At 48.8% G+C, this 24,795-nt stretch overlaps 1 protein-coding gene and 1 long non-coding RNA gene across 2 annotated transcripts in view; both read left to right on the forward strand.

Moving 5' to 3' along the window:
- The first annotated feature begins 3,138 nt into the window (after positions 1-3,138).
- The window catches only part of LOC123768770 (innexin inx2), a 36,174-nt gene continuing 14,517 nt past the window's right edge, over positions 3,139-24,795 (forward strand). The window contains 2 exon segments of the mRNA XM_045759554.2: positions 3,139-3,494; positions 3,496-3,705. Of these exon segments, the coding sequence (XP_045615510.2) occupies positions 3,237-3,494; positions 3,496-3,705 (468 nt within the window). The 5' untranslated portion in view covers positions 3,139-3,236.
- The window catches only part of LOC138358333 (uncharacterized), a 1,494-nt gene continuing 286 nt past the window's right edge, over positions 23,588-24,795 (forward strand). Inside the window, exons 1-2 of the long non-coding RNA XR_011225333.1 lie at positions 23,588-24,357; positions 24,500-24,628. This is a non-coding gene — a long non-coding RNA (uncharacterized lncRNA). The remainder of the gene's footprint in view (positions 24,358-24,499; positions 24,629-24,795) is intronic.

A 24,795-nucleotide genomic window follows, 5' to 3' on the forward strand; every position in this document is an offset into this window, starting at 1 on the left:
TTGCAATTTTTTTTTATTGGAGTTAAAATTAACGTAGATATATGACCGAACCTAACCAACCCTACCTAACCTAACCTAACCTATCTTTATAGGTTAGGTTAGGTTAGGTGGCCGAAAAAGTTAGGTTAGGTTAGGTTAGGTAGGTTAGGTAGTCGAAAAACAACTAATTCATGAAAACTTGGCTTATTAGGCAAATCGGGCCTTGAATAGTAGGCAGAGAAGTGCGTTCTGGCTACTAGGTACGACATATATATATATATAATACAACAAAAACAAAATAAACGAATTATGCCCTTTCGGGGTGTAATTCTGCATTCGGCGTCATTGGTGAACCGTTAGTGATGCTCCTCTCATTATATCACTGTGTCCCTTTATTACGTCTGTATTACATGACCCCGTCATGTTGGAGACCACAAAATAATATGCCTAGAAGGGCCTGTTTTGTAAATATCAGTATATATTTAGATGTTTCCATTTTGTAAACAATAGCATGTACATGGATCTTCTTATGTTTTACACAAAAAACAATACCTACCCCCACCTATGTTGTTGACCACAACATGGCAAGACATACCCATGTTGCAGGCTACAGTAAATAACTAGACCTACGCACGTTGCAGACCACAACATATACAGATCAGTATACCCATGTTGTAGATCATATGTGAAACTATTCCTACCCATGTTGTAGATTACAAAATATTCTAATACGATCTCAGTGTTGTAAACATCATTATATTCATACCTATGTGTAGACCACAATATTTTCGTATCCATGTTATAGAATAGACTCATAGAGCATACACTCACAAATATGCTCAGCTGTTCCCCCATAAAGTGGATTTTGTTATTGTCAGCCTCTTTTTTTGCCGCGAGGTCTAAACAGGTGATAAAGAAGCACTTGTTAGGCACAACACGCGCCCTCGTGTTCCACTACACACACCCGAGCCACAGGTGGCCAGGTCCGCCCGCCTCCTGCCCAGTTAGGCGCAACACGCGCCCTCGTGTTCCACTACACACACACCCGAGCCACAGGTGGCCAGGTCCGCCCGCCTCCTGCCCAGTTAGGCACAACACGCGCCCTCGTGTTCCACTACACACACCCGAGCCACAGGTGGCCAGGTCCGCCCGCCTCCTGCCCAGTTAGGCGCAACACGCGCCCTCGTGTTCCACTACACACACACCCGAGCCACAGGTGGCCAGGGGCCAGATTCACGAAAGCACTTACGCAAGCACTTACGAACCTGTGCATCTTTTCTCAATCTTTGGCGGCTTTGTTTACAATTATTAAACAGTTAATGAGCTCGGAATCACCAGGTAGACTGTTTATAATCAACAACAACAGTTGATTGGGAAGTTTTGATGCTTGTAAACTGTTTAATAAATGTAACCAAAGCCGTCAAAAATTAAGGAAAGATGTACACATTCGTAAGTGCTTGAGTAAGTGCTTTCGTGAATCTGGGCCCAGGTCCGCCCGCCTCCTGCCCACTCAGGGTAACACCTGGCGAAGCTACGCTTGCATTCTTTTAACATATTCACGTTAATATAACCATTAGTCTGATTTATCTTTCATATATATTTGCAATTGTTACTGATGCAAGTGTTAAGTATAATTCAGGGTTGTGTAAAGGTTGGAGCACTTGTTGGGTAGAAACTAGCTGTAAAGACTGTAGGTATGTAAGCTGGAAAAGCTGAAAGGCATACTAATTTGCATACTAAGCTGTTGTTTCAGCCGCTTAGGGGGCATTAGATTGTTTACTCAAAGTTGTTCAATGTCAACCAACATTTTTTGACTTAGTTGTATATGAAAAGGGCATGCAATTGTTCCAGGTTTCATTACTGCAGCGTTAATAGAAAGGGAGATTTCTTTGTTTTGTCTTTTTCAACGAATTTTACATACTTTAGAGTCTAAATAAAAAAACACCTTTCAGATATAATCATTCTATGACACTTTTCTGATACATTAGCATATAATAAAGGATCGGTAGTAAGATATTTTTCAAAAACATCTTTAGTTTTCCTGATACAATTTTTCAAAGTTCCCCCCCCCCCAAAAAAAAAAAAATGATGCAAATATGTCATGTTTATTGCTATTATAAAATCAATAAATGAACTTAGGAAAACAAGCTTACGACCGATTATAGAGACATACACTTTACATACAAGGTGTAAGGTTCATGTAAATTGAATAAAAAATTAAAAAGTTATTTGAACGTTTATGTTACTTGAAAATAAATATAAAAATTAACAAATCCACAAGGTCCGTGACGAGGATTCGAACCTGCGTCCGGGAGCATCCCAGACACTGCCTTAATCGATTGAGCTACGACAGGGTTAAAAGAGTTGAAACCGAAGTTTTTTTGAACTTACTGGATCTCGTAGCCTCTCCGAGGCACAAACCAGGATTTTACACAACTCCCCCCTGCACCCAAGCTATGTCAATAGGCCGTTATCCCTCTTCGCCCTTACATCATATATGCTCCCGGACGTAGGTTCGAATCCTCGTCACGGCCCTTGTGGATTTGTTCATTTGATGCATCACGTTAGTGAGATCTCTGTGTGTAAATACGAAAATAATAAAGTCTAAGGTGCTGCCATTTGTGGCTGAGGTTGACTTTACACACTTTCCCGCCTACTTCCGCCATGGCCCACACTCACGCGCTCTCCCACACGCTGTGTTCGTCTACGACACCGCTCCCCATCTATTCTTTCCTATCCAGCAACACAAAACACTCTTCAAGCAACGCCTCCTTCCTATCCATCAACACCCACCTACCTATACCAACACACCTATATCACCCACACCCACACACGCCGGCATCCACCACAGACACTCGCGACGTGTGTATCTAGTATCCTGTGATGAGTGTATACCAGATATTAACCACAGAGCATCACAGCCACTCACCACACAGCAATACTCTCGTACCACCGTCCCTTCACATATTCCGCCCTCATGCCATGCTGCTCCTTTGTATTGCAACTGCCGCATGCCTACGCCCACACACACTACCCGGAAATACTAAGATGATCAGCATCATCGCCGCCAACAGATCAAGCAGCCGAAATAACAATGCCTGACATAGAGAATAATAACGAGACACATTCTTTCCAGATTTCACCGAAATGCAAAGTGAAACGACGGGGGGGGGGAATTAGATTCGTGAGAATAAAATTTGAAGTAATATAAGCTGGTAGCGAGAATTGGCATCAGAGAGCGTGGCGTGGAGGCTACAATGTGCTGTCTCACAGTGGCCCCAGCTACCCGCCCTGCAGGGTCCCGCTCACTCACTCTCCCGCCTGTACCAGACACCGCCATGTTTACACTATTCCGTTCCTTGCGTCAGTTGATCCACCTCGACACAATCTCGATAGACAATGTGATTTTCCTCCTTCACTACAAAGTGACTATGGTGCTTCTAGTGGCCTTCAGCGTATTAGTGACTCAAAAGCAATATTTCGGTGACCCCATCGACTGTATGGTCGACATGGTTGGACAGCCACATGATAGATCAGTACTGCTGGATCCAGTCGACCTATACGATACCGGCGCTGGCAGCTGGCATGATAGGAAAGGAGGTTTCCCACCCGGGCGTGGCCAACCCTGACGCCTCAGGACGCAACAGAGCCTGGGCCGGCGGAGAACAATACGCTATCCGCCATCACAAGTACTACCAGTGGGTCGTCCTCTTCCTCTTCCTGCAGGTCGGTGTTAACATCACACTCTCCTTTGTTTACAATATTCCTGCCCAAAATAACAAATGAAAATCAGTGTTTGGAAGCATTATTTACAGTCAATCTCCCACAAGATTTATGTTTACATGCGCAGATCTGTTATAAGTAACTTGTCTCTAGAGCTTGTCACAGCTATAAACGTAAACAAAGAATGACGAACTGAGGACCACAGCTTAATACGTCATTGTAGTGCCGGTGGAGCAAGGGCTGGTAGAGTGGTCTCGGTGGAGCACAGGCTGGTAAACTGGTCTCGGTGGAGCGCAGGCTGGTAGACTGGTCTCGGTGGAGCACAGGCTGGTAAACTGGTCTCGGTGGAGCACAGGCTGGTAGACTGGTCTCGGTGGAGCACAGGCTGCTGGACTGGTTTCGGTGGAGTACGGGCTGGTAGACTGGTCTCGGTGGAGTACGGGCTGGTAAACTGGTCTCGGTGGAGCACGGGGTGGTAGACTGGTCTCGGTGGAGTACGGGCTGGTAGACTGGTCTCGGTGGAGCACAGGCTGGTAGACTGGTCTCGGTGGAGCACAGGCTGGTAGACTGGTCTCGGTGGAGCACGGGCTGGTAGACTGGTCTCGGTGGAGCACGGGGTGGTAGACTGGTCTCGGTGGAGTACGGGCTGGTAGACTGGTCTCGGTGGAGCGCAGGCTGGTAGACTGGTCTCGGTGGAGCACGGGGTGGTAGACTGGTCTCGGTGGAGCACAGGCTGGTAGACTGGTCTCGGTGGAGCACGGGCTGGTAAACTGGTCTCGGTGGAGCACGGGGTGGTAGACTGGTCTCGGTGGAGTACGGGCTGGTAGACTGCTCTCAGTGGGGAGTACGGGCTGGTAGACTGGTCTCGGCGGGGAGTACGGGCTGGTAGACTGGTCTCGGTGGGGAGTACGGGCTGGTAGACTGGTCTCGGTAGAGTACGGGCTGGTAGACTGGTCTCGGTGGAGTACGGACTGGTAGACTGGTCTCGGTGGAGTACGGGCTGGTAGACTGGTCTCAGTGGGGAGTACGGGCTGGTAGACTGGTCTCGGTAGAGTACGGGCTGGTAGACTGGTCTCGGTGGAGTACGGACTGGTAGACTGGTCTCGGTGGAGCACGGGCTGGTAGACTGGTCTCGGTGGAGCACGGGCTGGTAGACTGGTTTCGGTGGAGTACGGGCTAGTAGACTGGTCTCGGTGGAGTACGGGCTGGTAGACTGGTCTCGGTGGAGCTCGGGCTGGTAGACTGGTCTCGGTGGAGTACGGGCTGGTAGACTGGTCTCGGTGGAGTACGGGCTGGTAGACTGGTCTCGGTGGAGCACGGGCTGGTAGACTGGTCTTGGTGGAGTACGGGCTGGTAGACTGGTCTCGGTGGAGCACAGGCTGGTAGACTGGTCTCGGTGGAGCACAGGTTGGTAGACTGGTCTCGGTGGAGCACGGGCTGGTAAACTGGTCTCGGTGGAGCACGGGCTGGTAGACTGGTCTCGGTGGAACACTGGCTGGTAGACTGGTCTCGGTGGAACACTGGCTGGTAGACTGGTTTCGGTGGAACATGGGCTGGTAGACTGGTCTCGGTGGAGTACGGGCTGGTAGACTGGTTTCGGTGGAGTACGGGCTAGTAGACTGGTCTCGGTGGAGTACGGGCTGGTAGACTGGTCCCGGTGGAGTACGGGCTGGTAGACTGGTCTCGGTGGAGCACGGGCTGGTAGACTGGTCTTGGTGGAGTACGGGCTGGTAGACTGGTCTCGGTGGAGCACAGGCTGGTAGACTGGTCTCGGTGGAGCACGGGCTGGTAGACTGGTCTCGGTGGAACACTGGCTGGTAGACTGGTCTCGGTGGAGCACAGGCTGGTAGACTGGTCTCGGTGGAGCACAGGCTGGTAGACTGGTCTCGGTGGAGCACGGGCTGGTAGACTGGTCTCGGTGGAGCACGGGGTGGTAGACTGGTCTCGGTGGAGTACGGGCTGGTAGACTGGTCTCGGTGGAGCGCAGGCTGGTAGACTGGTCTCGGTGGAGCACGGGCTGGTAAACTGGTCTCGGTGGAGCACGGGGTGGTAGACTGGTCTCGGTGGAGTACGGGCTGGTAGACTGCTCTCAGTGGGGAGTACGGGCTGGTAGACTGGTCTCGGCGGGGAGTACGGGCTGGTAGACTGGTCTCGGTAGAGTACAGGCTGGTAGACTGGTCTCGGTGGAGTACGTGCTGGTAGACTGCTCTCAGTGGGGAGTACGGGCTGGTAGACTGGTCTCGGCGGGGAGTACGGGCTGGTAGACTGGTCTCGGTGGAGCACAGGCTGGTAGACTGGTCTCGGTGGAACACTGGCTGGTAGACTGGTCTCGGTGGAACACTGGCTGGTAGACTGGTCTCGGTGGAGCACGGGCTGGTAGACTGGTCTCGGTGGAGCACGGGCTGGTAGACTTAAGCAATTATATAAATGCGACCCACAGTGAAAAACAATGACGCCTACTCTGAACCACGGGAAGCAGCAAGCTTATTACACGACCATCACTGTACCCATCTTCACTACACACGACCTTCATCACTGTAACCATCTTCACTACACACGACCTTCATCACTGTAACCATCTTCACTACACACGACCTTCATCACTGTACCCATCTTCACTACACACGACCTTCATCACTGTAACCATCTTCACTACACACGACCTTCATCACTGTAACCATCTTCACTACACACGACCTTCATCACTGTAACCATCTTCACTACACACGACCTTCATCGCTGTAACCATCTTCACTACACACGACCTTCATCACTGTAACCATCTTCACTACACACGACCTTCATCGCTGTAACCATCTTCACTACACACGACCTTCATCACTGTACCCATCTTCACTACACACGACCTTCATCACTGTAACCATCTTCACTACACACGACCTTCATCGCTGTAATCATCTTCACTACACACGACCTTCATCACTGTACCCATCTTCACTACACACGACCATCACTGTACCCATCTTCACTACACACGACCTTCATCACTGTAATCATCTTCACTACACACGACCTTCATCACTGTACCCATCTTCACTACACACCACCATCACTGTACCCATCTTCACTATACACGACCCTCATCACTGTAACAATCTTCACTACACACGACCTTCATCACTGTACCCATCTTCACTACACACCACCATCACTGTACCCATCTTCACTATACACGACCCTCATCACTGTAACAATCTTCACTACACACGACCTTCATCACTGTAACCATCTTCACTACCCGGGTTCCCGGGTAGTGACAGGAAGAGCATGGCATTGAGATTAGTATTTTCGGTTGGTTACCAAATGCGTGTTTCAAAGGAGAGAATGTTCAGTACTGTAGACCAGCCGGAGTGGGAAGTGTCACAAGGGGAGTGACGCCGGGTCTGGCCCTCTCATCCCTACTCTTTGACACATTTTATAACAATTTAGACACGAAATTGGATAATGTCATTGTAATATTTTTTGTCGCTATAATGAAGCGGGAAACACAATAAAGGTGACTGAAAATTGCTACATAACAACTTACATATATTTTTAAGTAAAATGGGAATATGATCTGGATGTCATGAGTCATAGAGATTTTACTCAGACTCACACCAACAAATTAATGTTTACAATAATGGCGTTAATATATTACCACAAAAGAAAAACTAAACGCTGAATAAATTTGTACATGCATAGAATATTTATAAATATAATATTCATGAAGTCACTGGAGTGTATCAAGCGTAGGTTAGACGCATATGTAATAGTGGATAAGAATAAATAGAAGAAGGCTTGCATGGGTTAAGGCGCCTGATGCAGTTTTCCCTTATATATGTTTGTCCTTAGTGTTCCAATGGGAATCATTTACACTACCAGTTTTTCCTCACTGAGATCATTTACACCACAACTCATTCTTGCTTTAATTATTTACACCGGAAGTTCTTCCCTATGGTGAACATTCACACCTGAAAATCGCTCCTAATAATATAATTAACATCTGAAAATCTTTCCCACTAATAACATTTACACCTGATTTTCTTCTCAACAGTGATAATTTACATCTGCCGTTCTTTTTCACTTCGATCAAATTCGCCGAATGTTCCTCCCTTCTGGGATAATTTACAGGTGAAATTCTTTCAAGAGTCTATCATTCACACCGAAATTAGTTAAATCGAACTTCAAGAATATATGAATATAATTTATATAATTCATATATGAATATAATTCATATATTCCTGAAGTTCGTCACCCCAGGGATCATTTACACCTGAAGTTCTTCCCCACTCGTGGCATTTAATGACTTGGCGCTTTCCCCCTGATAGTTCCCTTCCCTTCGTGTCATATACTCCATTATCAAGCCAACCGACTTGATAACGGCTTGATTTGGTCATCATATCTTCAGTCCACGTTATTGTTATCTTGAGGTTATCTTGAGATGATTTCGGGGCTTTTAGTGTCCCCGCGGCCCGGTCCTCGACCAGGCCTCCACCCGCAGGAAGCAGCCTCGTGACAGCTGACTAACACCCAGGTACCTATTTTACTACTAGGTAACAGGGGCATAGGGTGAAAAAACTCTGCCCATTGTTTCTCGCCGGCGCCTGGGATCGAACCCATGACCACAGGATCACAAGTCCAGCGTGCTGTCCGCTCGGCCGACCGGCTCCCTCATCGTCTGCATTTACTCCTGAAGTTCTTCAACGTTGGGATTACTTGCGTCTATTTTATTGTTAACCTTGTCATCAGAGTAAGAATTTAAACCAAAATTTCACGAGCGAAATAATTTACACAGCACATTCTTTCACAAGGGGGACATGGAGTCGTGTCATGCAATAAGCATATATATATATATTTTTTTTTTGAGATATATACAAGAGTTGTTACATTCTTGTAGAGCCACTAGTACGCGTAGCGTTTCGGGCAAGTCCTTAATCCTATGGTCCCTGGAATACGATCCCCTGCCGCGAAGAATCGTTTTTTCATCCAAGTACACATTTTACTGTTGCGTTAAACAGAGGCTACAGTTAAGGAATTGCACCCAGTAAATCCTCCCCGGCCAGGATACGAACCCATGACATAGCGCTCGCGGAACGCCAGGCGAGTGTCTTACCACTACACCACGGAGACTGCATATATCATGCTATAACACAGTGGCAAGTGATCCATTTATATCCTGCCCTCGGACGCCTCCTGTTACAATTTGGTCCTAATGGGGAGGGAATTATTAAGGGAAAGCGCCAAGCCATTTCGACTATCCTTGGATGAGGTCAGGATAAGGATTTCGGATGGGACAGGGGTGGGGAAGGAATGGTGCCCAACTACTTGGACGGTCGGGGATTGAACGCCGACCTGCATGAAGCGAGATTGTCGCTCTAACGTCCACTCCAAGTGGTCTTAATGGTTGATAATAAACTTTTCTGTTTTAGCTCATATCACGAGTTGTTTTGCAATAGTTTCGATATCAAAAATTGCTTGTGTATATTTTTGTTATAAATTTTTTAGTTTATAAAATATTAATGCTCTTTTAATCTTTCACTTGTAGTGTCAGTCATTTTTCACAGAAGGGAAGGCAAGAGAATTATCAGGGGGAAAGCGCCAAGCCATTACGACTAAATATCACTTACAAGGGGTCAGGATAAGGATTTGGGATGAGACGGGGGGAAGGAATGCTGCCCAACCACTTGGACGGTCGGGGATTGAACGCCGACCTGCATGAAGCGAGACCGTATGAGAATGAGAATCCAAACTTGGAGCCGTGCCTGTGGTTCCCAGCTCTTCTACTGCTTCCCTTCAACAGAGTGAGCTCACAATAGGTTAAAGATTCGCTACTTGGAACAAGCAGTTTCATGTAGCACGGGCTATGGTGAGCCCGTAGGTACTCACAATAGGTACAATTGTGTGCTATGCCGGGAGTGCAGGGAGCCTGGTCGGCAGAGCGTACAGCACGCGGGACTTGTGATCCTGTGGTCCTGGGTTCGATCCCAGGCGCCGGTGAGAAACAATGGGCAGAGTTTCTTTCACCCTATGCCCCTGTTACCTAGCAGTAAAATAGGTACCTGGGTGTTAGTCAGCTGTCACGGGCTGCTTCCTGGGGGTGGAGGCCTGGTCGAGGACCTGGGCCGCGGGGACACTAAAAGCCCCGAAATCATCTCAAGATAACCTCAAGATGCCCCATAGCCTGAGACTGCAGCTGCTTCGTTATAATCACTGTAGTGTACATCTGCACTGATGAAAGTATAATTTAATTCATTGTCTGTGCTGAATTTCATGTATTTATCAAGCATGTCATCAAGTTTAAAACTAATTAAATTATTTGCCTTCTGATGTTGGCTGGTCTTCCTCCTCCACCCATATTATGGCCATGTTGCCATACCAGTACTTATGTTGCCATACCAGTACTTATGTTGCCATACCAGTACTTATGTTGCCATACCAGTACTTCTGTTGCCATACCAGTACTTCTGTTGCCATACCAGTACTTCTGTTGCCATACCAGTACTTCTGTTGCCATACCAGTACTTCTGTTGCCATACCAGTACTTCTGTTGCCATACCAGTACTTCTGTTGCCATACCAGTACTTCTGTTGCCATACCAGTACTTCTGTTGCCATACCAGTACTTCTGTTGCCATACCAGTACTTCTGTTGCCATACCAGTACTTATGTTGCCATACCAGTACTTCTGTTGCCATACCAGTACTTCTGTTGCCATACCAGTACTTCTGTTGCCATACCAGTACTTATGTTGCCATACCAGTACTTCTGTTGCCATACCAGTACTTCTGTTGCCATACCAGTACTTCTGTTGCCATACCAGTACTTATGTTGCCATACCAGTACTTCTGTTGCCATACCAGTACTTCTGTTGCCATACCAGTACTTCTGTTGCCATACCAGTACTTCTGTTGCCATACCAGTACTTCTGTTGCCATACCAGTACTTCTGTTGCCATACCAGTACTTCTGTTGCCATACCAGTACTTCTGTTGCCATACCAGTACTTCTGTTGCCATACCAGTACTTCTGTTGCCATACCAGTACTTCTGTTGCCATACCAGTACTTCTGTTGCCATACCAGTACTTATGTTGCCATACCAGTACTTCTGTTGCCATACCAGTACTTATGTTGCCATACCAGTACTTCTGTTGCCATACCAGTACTTCTGTTGCCATACCAGTACTTCTGTTGCCATACCAGTACTTATGTTGCCATACCAGTACTTCTGTTGCCATACCAGTACTTCTGTTGCCATACCAGTACTTCTGTTGCCATACCAGTACTTCTGTGTATCCTGCCGGGAGAGTAATTTATCTTGTTCTAACCCCTGAATGCCCCTGTTACCTAGCAGTAAATAGGTACCTGGGAGTTAGTCAGCTGTCACGGGCTGCTTCCTGGGGGTGGAGGCCTGGTCGAGGACCGGGCCGCGGGGACACTAAAGCCCCGAAATCATCTCAAGATAACCTCAAGATAACCCTTTGTTTCGTGGTCTAACTTGGCTGATAGTTTCATGAGCTTGATCTTACCTCCTGTGATCATTTCTCCCCTCATCCACTTGAAGAGCTCGAGCATGTCTCCCCTCGTCCACTTGAAGAGCTCGGGCATGTCTCCCCTCGTCCACTTGAAGAGCTCGGGCATGTCTCCCCTCGTCCACTTGAAGAGCTCGGGCATGTTTCCCCTCGTCCACTTGAAGAGCTCGGGCATGTCTCCCCTCATCCACTTGAAGGGCTCGGGCATGTCTCCCCTCGTCCACTTGAAGAGCTCGGGGATGTCTCCACTCGTCCCTTGAAGAGCTCGGGCATGTCTCCCCTCGTCCCTTGAAGAGCTCGGGCATGTCTCCCCTCGTCCACTTGAAGAGCTCGGGAATGCCTCCCCTCGTCCACTTGAAGAGCTCGGGCATGTCTCCACTCGTCCACTTGAAGAGCTCGGGCATGTCTCCACTCGTCCACTTCAAGAGCTCGGGCATGTCTCCCCTCGTCCCTTGAAGAGCTCGGGCATGTCTCCCCTCGTCCACTTGAAGAGCTCGGGAATGCCTCCCCTCGTCCACTTGAAGAGCTCGGGCATGTCTCCCCTCGTCCACTTGAAGAGCTCGGGCATGTCTTCCCTCGTCCACTTGAAGAGCTCGGGCATGTCTCCACTCGTCCACTTGAAGAGCTCGGGCATGTCTCCCCTCGTCCACTTGAAGAGCTCGAGCATGTCTCCCCTCGTCCACTTGAAGGGCTCGGGAATGCCTCCCCTCGTCCACTTGAAGAGCTCGGGCATGTCTCCACTCGTCCACTTGAAGAGCTCGCGCATGTCTCCTCTCGTCCACTTGAAGGGCTCGGGCATGTCTCCCCTCGTCCACTTGAAGAGCTCGGGCATGTCTCCCCTCGTCCCTTGAAGAGCTCGGGCATGTCTCCACTCGTCCACTTGAAGAGCTCGAACATGTCTCCACTCGTCCACTTGAAGAGCTCGGGCATGTCTCCCCTCGTCCACTTGAAGGGCTCGGGAATGCCTCCCCTCGTCCACTTGAAGGGCTCGGGAATGCCTCCCCCCAGTCCACTTTGACTTTTCTCTACGGAATCGGTTTCACCTTTGTAATACTGTGGCAACATAGTCTAAGTGGGGCTTCATCAGGGCTATATATAAACGCAGGGAGATATTTGTGCTTCTATTCCTGACGCTTTTGGTTAATAATATCCTAAATATAAACAGTTCGGTCACTGGACGGAACAGCACTTTGCCAATATGCAGACGATACAAAAATAAAGGTGAGTAAATTATGAACACAACTCAAAATAGCCTCAACTTCATCTTGCTCTTCATTAGCCCTACTTACATTAAGCCCTACGCGGTTAAGTTTGTCACAATGGGACAGAACGGAGATATCTACACTTTAACGTGCACAGCGAAGGACTACAAGGGTCAGGGAAGCGCTAAGACGCAGGGATATGAAGACAGGGATCTGGGAGAGGTCGGAAGGAAAGAATGTTGCTTAACTAATCGGATCATCAAATCGAACGCCAGCCTATCAGAAGCGGGGCCGATGCTGTACCGACCTGTCCAAGTGGTTCGAAGTTAACCCCCCAAATTTATAAATCTTTTTGAATAGAGATTAAGGAAGTTTAATTAACTTTAGAAATACGAATAGTAAGGGGATAATAACTATACAATAAATGAAAGGTATTGCAAAGAGAATATTAATATCATAAGTTAATATTAATAAGACATTATATATATTAAAGCAAAACAGAACGTCAAACATTGGGTGCAAATTGGATAAATTCAGAGGAAAAGCGTAACGTAAAAACTGAGTTTGAAATAGGGTCTTTAATTTCTGGAACAATTTACCGGGTAAAATAATTGATGTGAGTCACTGGATTGTTTCAGTCTTAAAGTTATATGCATGAATGAGTGTGATGGGTCCATGCTGGACCTGCTTCCCAGGGCTCATAGACCTTATGCAGTTCTTCAATGTGATGAACTTAAATTAACTATTGCCAGCATGCATATATATATATATATATATATATATATATATATATATATATATATATATATATATATATATATATATGACAATGTCAGACCACGGAGGAAAAATGAAACAGGAAATTTCCTTAAGTACTTTCGTATATTAAATACATCTTCAGAAGGTCATTTTACAGATCGAGTGATGGGTATAAATAGGCAGGAAGGAGTGGTGAAGTAAGGTGAGGTACAATACTTGGACAAGTCCAAGTATTGTACCTCACCTTACTTCACCACTCCTTCCTGCCTATTTATACCCATCACTCGATCTGTAAAATGACCTTCTGAAGATGTATTTAATATACGAAAGTACTTAAGGAAATTTCCTGTTTCATTTTTCCTCCGTGGTCTGACATTGTCACATTCTTAATCACGTGTTTATTTTCGTGATATACACACATATATATATATATATATATATATATATATATATATATATATATATATATATGTCGTACCTAGTAGCCAGAACGTACTTCTCACCCTACTGTAACAAACTAGGCTGTTGTAAGAATTATTCCAGAAGGTTCCAGAAGTTCGAGTAGGGACCTGACCTCTCAACAACGCCCAGTCCCCTGGGAATTAGCAGGTCTGAGTCACAAATGGCGGGCATCTTTGTTCATAGTTTTGTATAATGAACCATCCTATAGTATTCAGTAATTTAGAGAAATTAGCCTTTATTCATTTTGCATTAAAATTGTATTGTATAATAGTACTGGATACAATATCAAGAGTATTCTAATTATTGAGTTTAAGTCACCATCAGTGACGTCACGAATCAGATCTAACTTGTAAGGCGGAGTGACCGGCGGTCATAGGTCATCAGGGTTGACAGGTCTACTATTTCTCAAAGTTCAATTAACCATTTTTGGGGGATCGGGAACAGCTCTGCCGTTAGATGCTTGTGTAATTTAATTTCAGTAAAATAATTCAACCAGTCTGGATCAATTCAGTACAAACAGAGGTTAATTGTTATAACTTAAACCTTGCTAAGTAACTGGGGTAAGCGATGCGGAAGGATACAATGTTCTAGTCTGGGCTAGATCAGACGAGGACAGATCAGTGTGGTCTCCAGAGCAGCTGGGAGAGGTCAAACATCTTACCTCTCCCCAAGACCAGCCCAACATCTTTAGCTGGTTGCCCAAGGTATAGTTGCTATGGTTATTTATAGAATAGTCTTCATTGCCACTCAGGTCAAGTAGGGAGTGTTAAAGTGACAGGGAGTGAACATATTTAGATTTTGTTTTAGTTTTTCTTTTAACAAATTAATTAAGTTAATAATTTGCATTTTTATTGTTTCCATGTGTTTTATGTGTACACTTGCCCTGGTCACGTGGTCCACACGAGGCAGAGTTGGATTGGGCGCCGATTCTAACATCGATTCTAACATCGAATCATTCCCGTGTAATTAATTTCACACTCTTAAGTTTCCACGGTCATCGGTTATAGTGGGGATCAAGCCCCAAGGTTGATTAATTAGCGTGATCGATCCAGACCTCGATCATTGCTCTTGTGTTACTGGTCTGGTGGTGGCAGCGTAGAGGCGACTCAAGGGTTTTGCTCAAAGCCTAGGTCACGCCATACAGGTTGTAGAATCCTAAGTCGGCCAATCGTCTTAGGACCACGTGGCGTGGAGTTGGTTTTGGTAAAAGTTTTGGAGTCCCTTGTAAGAATAAAAAGTAAGAATACGGGTAGAGGGGGAGTAGAAGGTAGATAAGTAGAGAGTAACCCAAACCCGTGTTACACTACTACGCAAGGCCCGATTTGCCTAATAAGCCAAGTTTTCCTGAATTAATATATTTTCTCTTATTTTTTTCTTATAAAATTATGAAGCTACCCATTTCATTATGTATGAGGTCAATTTTTTTTTATTCCAGTTAAAATTAACGTAGATATATGACCGAACCTAACCAACCCTACCTAACCTAACCTAACCTATCTTTATAGGTTAGGTTAGGTTAGGTAGCCGAAAAAGTTAGGTTAGGTTAGGTAGGTTAGGTAGTCGAAAAACAATTAATTCATGAAAACTTGGCTTATTAGGCAAATCGGGACTTGCATAGTAGGCAGAGAAGTGCGTTTAATCCACCCACAAAAGCCTTCCTTCACACCCCCACCAACATCCACCCACAAAAGCCTTCCTTCACACCCCCACCAACAGCCAGCCACAAAAGCCTTCCTTCACACCCTCACCAACAGCCAGCCACAAAAGCCTTCCTTCACACCTCCACCAACATCCACACACAAAAGCCTTCCTTCACACCCCCCACCAACATCCACCCACAAAAGCCTTCCTTCACACCCCCACCAACATCCACCCACAAAAGCCTTCCTTCACACCCCCACCAACATCCACCCACAAAAGCCTTCCTTCACACCCCCACCAACATCCACCCACAAAAGCCTTCCTTCACACCCCCACCAACAGCCAGCCACAAAAGCCTTCCTTCACACCCTCACCAACAGCCAGCCACAAAAGCCTTCCTTCACACCTCCACCAACATCCACACACAAAAGCCTTCCTTCACACCCCCCACCAACATCCACCCACAAAAGCCTTCCTTCACACCCCCACCAACATCCACCCACAAAAGCCTTCCTTCACACCCCCACCAACATCCACCCACAAAAGCCTTCCTTCACACCCCCACCAACATCCACCCACAAAAGCCTTCCTTCACACCACCACCAACAGCCAGCCACAAAAGCCTTCCTTCACACCCTCACCAACAGCCAGCCACAAAAGCCTTCCTTCACACCACCACCAACAGCCAGCCACAAATGCCTTCCTTCACACCACCACCAACAGCCAGCCACAAAAGCCTTCCTTCACACCACCACCAACATCCACCCACAAAAGCCTTCCTTCACACCCCCACCAACATCCACCCACAAAAGCCTTCCTTCACACCCCCACCAACATCCACACACAAAAGCCTTCCTTCACACCCCCACCAACAGCCAGCCAGAAAAGCCTTCCTTCACACCCCCACCAACAGCCAGCCACAAAAGCCTTCCTTCACACCTCCACCAACAGCCAGCCACAAAAGCCTTCCTTCACACCCCCACCAACAGCCAGCCACAAAAGCCTTCCTTCACACCCCCACCAACAGCCAGCCACAAAAGCCTTCCTTCACACCCCCTCACCAACAGCCAGCCACAAAAGCCTTCCTTCACACCCCCACCAACAGCCAGCCACAAAAGCCTTCCTTCAAACCCCCACCAACAGCCAGCCACAAAAGCCTTCCTTCACACCCCCACCAACAGCCAGCCACAAAAGCCTTCCTTCACACCCCCACCAACAGCCAGCCACAAAAGCCTTCCTTCACACCCCCACCAACAGCCAGCCACAAAAGCCTTCCTTCACACCCCCTCACCAACAGCCAGCCACAAAAGCCTTCCTTCACACCCCCACCAACAGCCAGCCACAAAAGCCTTCCTTCACACCTCCACCAACAGCCAGCCACAAAAGCCTTCCTTCACACCCCCACCAACAGCCAGCCACAAAAGCCTTCCTTCACACCACCACCAACAGCCAACCACAAAAGCCTTCCTTCACACCACCACCAACAGCCAGCCACAAAAGCCTTCCTTCACACCCCCACCAACAGCCAGCCACAAAAGCCTTCCTTCACACCCTCACCAACAGCCAGCCACAAAAGCCTTCCTTCACACCACCACCAACAGCCAGCCACAAAAGCCTTCCTTCACACCACCACCAACAGCCAGCCACAAAAGCCTTCCTTCACACCCCCACCAACAGCCAGCCACAAAAGCCTTCCTTCACACCACCACCAACAGCCAGCCACAAAAGCCTTCCTTCACACCACCACCAACAGCCAGCCACAAAAGCCTTCCTTCACACCCCCACACCAACAGCCAGCCACAAAAGCCTTCCTTCACAACCCCACCAACATCCACCCACAAAAGCCTTCCTTCACACCCCCACCAACAGCCAGCCACAAAAGCCTTCCTTCACACCACCACCAACATCCACCCATAAAAGCCTTCCTTCACACCACCACCAACAACCACCCACAAAAGCCTTCCTTCACCCCTCCACCAACAGCCAGCCACAAAAGCCTTCCTTCACACCCCCACCAACATCCAACCACAAAAGCCTTCCTTCACACCACCACCAACAGCCACCCACAAAAGCCTTCCTTCACACCCCCACCAACAGCCAGCCACAAAAGCCTTCCTTCACACCACCACCAACAGCCAGCCACAAAAGCCTTCCTTCACACCCCCACCAACAGCCAGCCACAAAAGCCTTCCTTCACACCCCCACCAACAGCCAGCCACAAAAGCCTTCCTTCACACCCCCACCAACATCTACCCACAAAAGCCTTCCTTCACACCCCCACCAACAGCCAGCCACAAAAGCCTCCCTTCACACCCCCACCAACATCCACCCACAAAAGCCTTCCTTCACACCCCCACCAACAGCCAGCCACAAAAACCTTCCTTCACACCCACACCAACAGCCAGCCACAAAAGCCTTCCTTCACACCCCCACCAACAGCCAGCCACAAAAGACTTCCTTCACACCCCCACCAACAACCACACACAAAAGACTTCCTTCACACCCCCACCAACAGCCAGCCACAAAATCCTTCCTTCACACCCACACCAACAGCCAGCCACAAAAGCCTTCCTTCACACCCCCACCAACAGCCAGCCACAAAAGCCTTCCTTCACACCCACACCAACAGCCAGCCACAAAAGCCTTCCTTCACACCCTCACCAACAGCCAGCCACAAAAGCCTTCCTTCACACCCCCACCAACAGCCAGCCACAAAAGCCTTCCTTCACACCCCCACCAACAGCCAGCCACAAAAGCCTTCCTTCACACCCCCTCACCAACAGCCAGCCACAAAAGCCTTCCTTCACACCCCCACCAACAGCCAGCCACAAAAGCCTTCCTTCACACCTCCACCAACAGCCAGCCACAAAAGCCTTCCTTCACACCCCCACCAACAACCAGCCACAAAAGCCTTCCTTCACACCACCACCAACAGCCAGCCACAAAAGCCTTCCTTCACACCCCCACCAACAGCCAGCCACAAAAGCCTTCCTTCACACCCCCTCACCAACAGCCAGCCACAAAAGCCTTCCTTCACACCCCCACCAACAGCCAGCCACAAAAGCCTTCCTTCACACCTCCACCAACAGCCAGCCACAAAAGCCTTCCTTCACACCCCCACCAACAACCAGCCACAAAAGCCTTCCTTAACACCACCACCAACAGCCAGCCACAAAAGCCTTCCTTCACACCCCCTCACCAACAGCCAGCCACAAAAGCCTTCCTTCACACCCTCACCAACAGCCAGCCACAAAAGCCTTCCTTCACACCCCCACCAACAACCAGCCACAAAAGCCTTCCTTCACACCACCACCAACAACCACCCACAAAAGCCTTCCTTCACACCTCCACCAACAGCCAGCCACAAAAGCCTTCCTTCACACCCCCACCAACATCCACCCACAAAAGCCTTCCTTCACACCACCACCAACAGCCACCCACAAAAGCCTTCCTTCACACCCCCACCAACAGCCAGCCACAAAAGCCTTCCTTCACACCACCACCAACAGCCAGCCACAAAAGCCTTCCTTCACACCCCCACCAACAGCCAGCCACAAAAGCCTTCCTTCACACCCCCACCAACAGCCAGCCACAAAAGCCTTCCTTCACACCCCCACCAACATCTACCCACAAAAGCCTTCCTTCACACCCCCACCAACAGCCAGCCACAAAAGCCTCCCTTCACACCCCCACCAACATCCACCCACAAAAGCCTTCCTTCACACCCCCACCAACAGCCAGCCACAAAAACCTTCCTTCACACCCACACAAACAGCCAGCCACAAAAGCCTTCCTTCACACCCCCACCAACAGCCAGCCACAAAAGACTTCCTTCACACCCCCACCAACAACCACACACAAAAGACTTCCTTCACACCCCCACCAACAGCCAGCCACAAAATCCTTCCTTCACACCCACACCAACAGCCAGCCACAAAAGCCTTCCTTCACACCCCCACCAACAGCCAGCCACAAAAGCCTTCCTTCACACCCACACCAACAGCCAGCCACAAAAGCCTTCCTTCACACCCTCACCAACAGCCAGCCACAAAAGCCTTCCTTCACACCCCCACCAACAGCCAGCCACAAAATCCTTCCTTCACACCCACACCAATAGCCAGCCACAAAAGCCTTCCTTCACACCCTCACCAACAGCCAGCCACAAAAGACTTCCTTCACACCCTCACCAACAGCCAGCCACAAAAGCCTTCATGCACACCCACACCAACAGCCAGCCACAAAAGCCTTCCTTCACACCCCCACCAACAGCCAGCCACAAAAGCCTTCCTTCACACCCTCACCAACAGCCAGCCACAAAAGCCTTCCTTCACACCACCACCAACAGCCAGCCACAAAAGCCTTCTTTCACACCGCCAGGAAATTGTCTCTTACTTCACTTAGTTGCTCCTTAAGTGACGTTTTATATTAGGAAGTTCAGACTTTGTTTACAAACTAATTGAAGATAATAAAAATGAGAGACATTGTCATGTGCAGCTTCAGCCTTGTGGCGTCAGTGTGCATGTCGTCAGACAGCCTTGTGGGGTTACTGTCCATGTTGTCTGTCTGCCTTGTGGGGTTACTGTCCATGTTGTCTGTCTGCCTTGTGGGGTTACTGTCCATGTTGTCTGTCTGCCTTGTGGCGTCAGTGTGCATGTCGTCAGACAGCCTTGTGGGGTTACTGTCCATGTTGTCTGTCTGCCTTGTGGGGTTACTGTCCATGTTGTCTGTCTGCCTTGTGGGGTTACTGTCCATGTTGTCTGTCTGCCTTGTGGGGTTACTGTCCATGTTGTCTGTCTGCCTTGTGGGGTTACTGTTCATGTTGTCTGTCTGCCTTGTGGGGTTACTGTCCATGTTTTCTGTCTGCCTTGTGGCGTTACTGTCCATGTTGTCTGTCTGCCTTGTGGCGTTACTGTCCATGTTGTCTGTCTGCCTTGTGGGGTTACTGTCCATGTTGTCTGTCAGCCTTGTGGGGTTACTGTCCATGTTGTTTGTCTGCCTTGTGGGGTTACTGTCCATGTTGTCTGTCTGCCTTGTGGGGTTACTGTCCATGTTGTCTGTCAGCCTTGTGGGGTTACTGTCCATGTTGTCTGTCTGCCTTGTGGGGTTACTGTTCATGCTGTCTGTCTGCCTTGTGGCGTTACTGTCCATGTTGTCTGTCTGCCTTGTGGCGTTACTGTCCATGTTGTCTGTCTGCCTTGTGGGGTTACTGTCCATGTTGTCTGTCAGCCTTGTGGGGTTACTGTCCATGTTGTCTGTCAGCCTTGTGGCACTACCGTCCATCCCAAGTGGTTGACTACCGTCCAGTCCAAGTGGTTGACTAACGTCCAGTCCAAGTGGTTGACTACCGTCCAGCCCAAGTGGTTGACTACCGTCCAGCCCAAGTGGTTGGCTACCGTCCATCCCAAGTGGTTGACTACCGTCCAGTCCAAGTGGTTGACTACCGTCCAGTCCAAGTGGTTGACTACCGTCCAGCCCAAGTGGTTGGCTCTACCGTCCAGCCCAAGTGGTTGACTACCGTCCAGTCCAAGTGGTTGGCTCTACCGTCCAGCCCAAGTGGTTGACTACCGTCCAGCCCAAGTGGTTGACTACCGTCCAGTCCAAGTGGTTGACTACCGTCCAGCCCAAGTGGTTGGCTCTACCGTCCAGCCCAAGTGGTTGACTACCGTCCAGTCCAAGTGGTTGGCACTACCGTCCATCCCAAGTGGTTGACTACCGTCCAGCCCAAGTGGTTGACTACCGTCCAGTCCAAGTGGTTGACTACCGTCCAGTCCAAGTGGTTGACTACCGTCCAGCCCAAGTGGTTGACTACCGTCCAGCCCAAGTGGTTGACTACCGTCCAGCCCAAGTGGTTGGCTCTACCGTCCAGCCCAAGTGGTTGACTACCGTCCAGCCCAAGTGGTTGACTACCGTCCAGCCCAAGTGGTTGACTACCGTCCAGGCCAAGTGGTTGACTACCGTCCAGCCCAAGTGGTTGGTACTACCGTCCAGGCCAAGTGGTTGACTACTGTCCAGCCCAAGTGGTTGACTACCGTCCATCCCAAGTGGTTGACTACCGTCCAGCCCAAGTGGTTGACTACCGTCCAGCCCAAGTAGTTGACTACCGTCCAGCCCAAGTGGTTGACTACCGTCCAGTCCAAGTGGTTGACTACCGTCCAACCCAAGTGGTTGACTACCGTCCAGCCCAAGTGGTTGGCACTACCATCCAGCCCAAGTGGTTGACTACCGTCCAGCCCAAGTGGTTGGCTACCGTCCAGCCCAAGTGGTTGACTACCGTCCAGCCCAAGTGGTTGACTACCGTCTAGCCCAAGTGGTTGGTACTACCGTCCAGCCCAAGTGGTTGGTACTACCGTCCAGCCCAAGTGGTTGACTACCGTCCAGCCCAAGTGGTTGGCACTACCGTCCAGCCCAAGTGGTTGACTACCATCCAGTCCAAGTGGTTGACTACCGTCCAGCCCAAGTGGTTGACTACCGTCCAGCCCAAGTGGTTGGCACTACCATCCAGCCCAAGTGGTTGACTACCGTCCAGTCCAAGTGGTTGACTACCGTCCAGCCCAAGTGGTTGACTACCGTCCAGCCCAAGTGGTTGGTACTACCGTCCAGCCCAAGTGGTTGGCTACCGTCCAGCCCAAGTGGTTGACTACCGTCCAGCCCAAGTGGTTGGTACTACCGTCCAGCCCAAGTGGTTGACTACCGTCCAGCCCAAGTGGTTGAGTACCGTCCAGCCCAAGTGGTTGACTACCGTCCAGCCCAAGTGGTTGGTACTACCGTCCAGCCCAAGTGGTTGACTACCGTCCAGCCCAAGTGGTTGACTACCGTCCAGCCCAAGTGGTTGGCACTACCATCCAGCCCAAGTGGTTGGCACTACCGTCCAGCCCAAGTGGTTGACTACCGTCCAGTCCAAGTGGTTGACTACTGTCCAGCCCAAGTGGTTGACTACCGTCCAGCCCAAGTGGTTGGCTACCGTCCAGCCCAAGTGGTTGACTACCGTCCAGTCCAAGTGGTTGGTACTACCGTCCAGCCCAAGTGGTTGACTACCGTCCAGCCCAAGTGGTTGACTACCGTCCAGCCCAAGTGGTTGACTACCGTCCAGTCCAAGTGGTTGGCACTACCGTCCATCCCAAGTGGTTGACTACCGTCCAGCCCAAGTGGTTGACTACCGTCCAGTCCAAGTGGTTGACTACCGTCCAGCCCAAGTGGTTGGCACTACCATCCAGCCCAAGTGGTTGGCACTACCGTCCAGCCCAAGTGGTTGACTACCGTCCAGCCCAAGTGGTTGACTACCGTCCAGCCCAAGTGGTTGACTACCGTCCAGCCCAAGTGGTTGGCTACCGTCCAGCCCAAGTGGTTGACTACCGTCCAGCCCAAGTGGTTGACTACCGTCTAGCCCAAGTGGTTGGTACTACCGTCCAGCCCAAGTAATTGGTACTACCGTCCAGCCCAAGTGGTTGACTACCGTCCAGCCCAAGTGGTTGGCACTACCGTCCAGCCTAAGTGGTTGGTACTACCGTCCAGCCCAAGTGGTTGGCACTACCGTCCAGCCCAAGTGGTTGACTACCGTCCAGCCCAAGTGGTTGGTACTACCGTCCAGTCCAAGTGGTTGGCACTACCGTCCAGCCCAAGTGGTTGACTACCGTCCAGCCCAAGTGGTTGGTACTACCGTCCAGCCCAAGTGGTTGGTACTACCGTCCAGCCCAAGTGGTTGGTACTACCGTCCAGCCCAAGTGGTTGGTACTACCGTCCAGCCCAAGTGGTTGGTACTACCGTCCAGCCCAAGTGGTTGACACTACCATCCAGCCCAAGTGGTTGACAACCGTCCAGCCCAAGTGGTTGACAACCGTCCAGCCCAAGTGGTTGACACTACCGTCCAGCCCAAGTGGTTGGTACTACCGTCCAGCCCAAGTGGTTGGTACTACCGTCCAGCCCAAGTGATTGACTACCGTCCAGCCCAAGTGGTTGGTACTACCGTCCAGCCCAAGTGGTTGGTACTACCGTCCAGCCCAAGTCGTTGACTACCGTCCAGCCCAAGTGGTTGGTACTACCGTCCAGCCCAAGTGGTTGGCACTACCGTCAAGTGTGACTTTTCACTAAATGTCCTTAATATTGTGTTTTATCTTATCTCTTGAAATAAAATGAAATCACTCCAAAAAAGAGATATATATACATGTTTGCAAGCTAATAATTTTAATTTAATTTATGATAACTAATATCAGATGGGATAATCACTTGAATTCTAAGATTTGACATTCATGTGTGTAAATTAATATAGTTTAGCCAAGAGGCAAATTTTAGCTTAAGAGGGCGTTATCATTGTTTGGCCGAAAAAATTCGGCCAAACACGAAAAATTTATAAAAATACTACAACGTTCTGGCAACACCGTGGTGCAAACCGTTTAATGTTATGATAATAAATAACGTAATTACAGCAAATTTTCCAGCCGCAATTGCCCGAAATCTGGTCCTCGCGGCTCGGGTGCGCCGTAGGGTGATGCGTCATACGTTGTAAGCGTCTAGTATTTCGCAATAGAGTGGAGAATATCTTGTTATGCATATACAAATTATAAACACACTCGCTGGCAACTGTCTTCTGTGAGAGGGAGGGGCTATAATCCGATTTACTGGCTTAGTCACCCTCTCAGTGTCTGTGCCGGCGGTCGCATGCCTGACGCGCTCGCACAGATCGTATTTTCTTGCATATACTGCACAATGGATATAGTATCGGACAAGAAGAAAGCTCTAAAGGCAAGAGCTCTACGCGTTAGCCAAGTAAAGAAGGAGCGTAAAGCCACACTGAGGCAAAACAAGAGTTCCCTTGAGTGAAGAGAGAGGGCAGCCTCCCGCCCCCACAACACACTACCTCGCCTCACACCCAGGCACCCACACCTCCTGTGGCACCTGCCACACCTCTGTGGCACCTGCCACACCTCCTGCTGCACATGCCACACCACCTGCGGCACCTGCCACACCACCTGCGGCACCTGCCACTCAAGATCTTAGACCTGCAACTCAAGACGTTCTCCCTCTTGATGTTGCAAGATGTTGCATATTTCAGACCAATTATATTAGGTTAGTATGTATTATGTTTTATATCTTGATACTATATCATAAATAATTGTAAATATAAAGCTGCTGTCTTTTTTTTAATTTTTTTTATTTTTTTTTTTTAATTTTTTTTTTTTAATAATTTTTTTTTTTTTTTTTTTATCAGGCGATCTTCATGGAACTTACACACCTTACTGAAGGAATGCCAATCTACAAGGGTGGTAATTTTGATTGAAATTGGTAGTTCATCAACCTCAGCCAAAGGTGGCTGAACTTTGACCTTCATTTTTTACAGGTAACTAATTTGCAACTATATGGTTGAATAACTTTTTTATTTATTATTCAATTTACATGGAACTTGCACATTATATGTAGAGTCTGTGCCTCTAAAAACTCAAGTTATATATTTCCCCTAAGATCATTAATTGATTTTATATATATTTATAAACATCATTTTGTTGC

The sequence above is a fragment of the Procambarus clarkii genome, chromosome 83 (assembly GCF_040958095.1).
Source record: "Procambarus clarkii isolate CNS0578487 chromosome 83, FALCON_Pclarkii_2.0, whole genome shotgun sequence".
NCBI classification, from domain to species: Eukaryota; Metazoa; Arthropoda; class Malacostraca; order Decapoda; family Cambaridae; genus Procambarus; species Procambarus clarkii.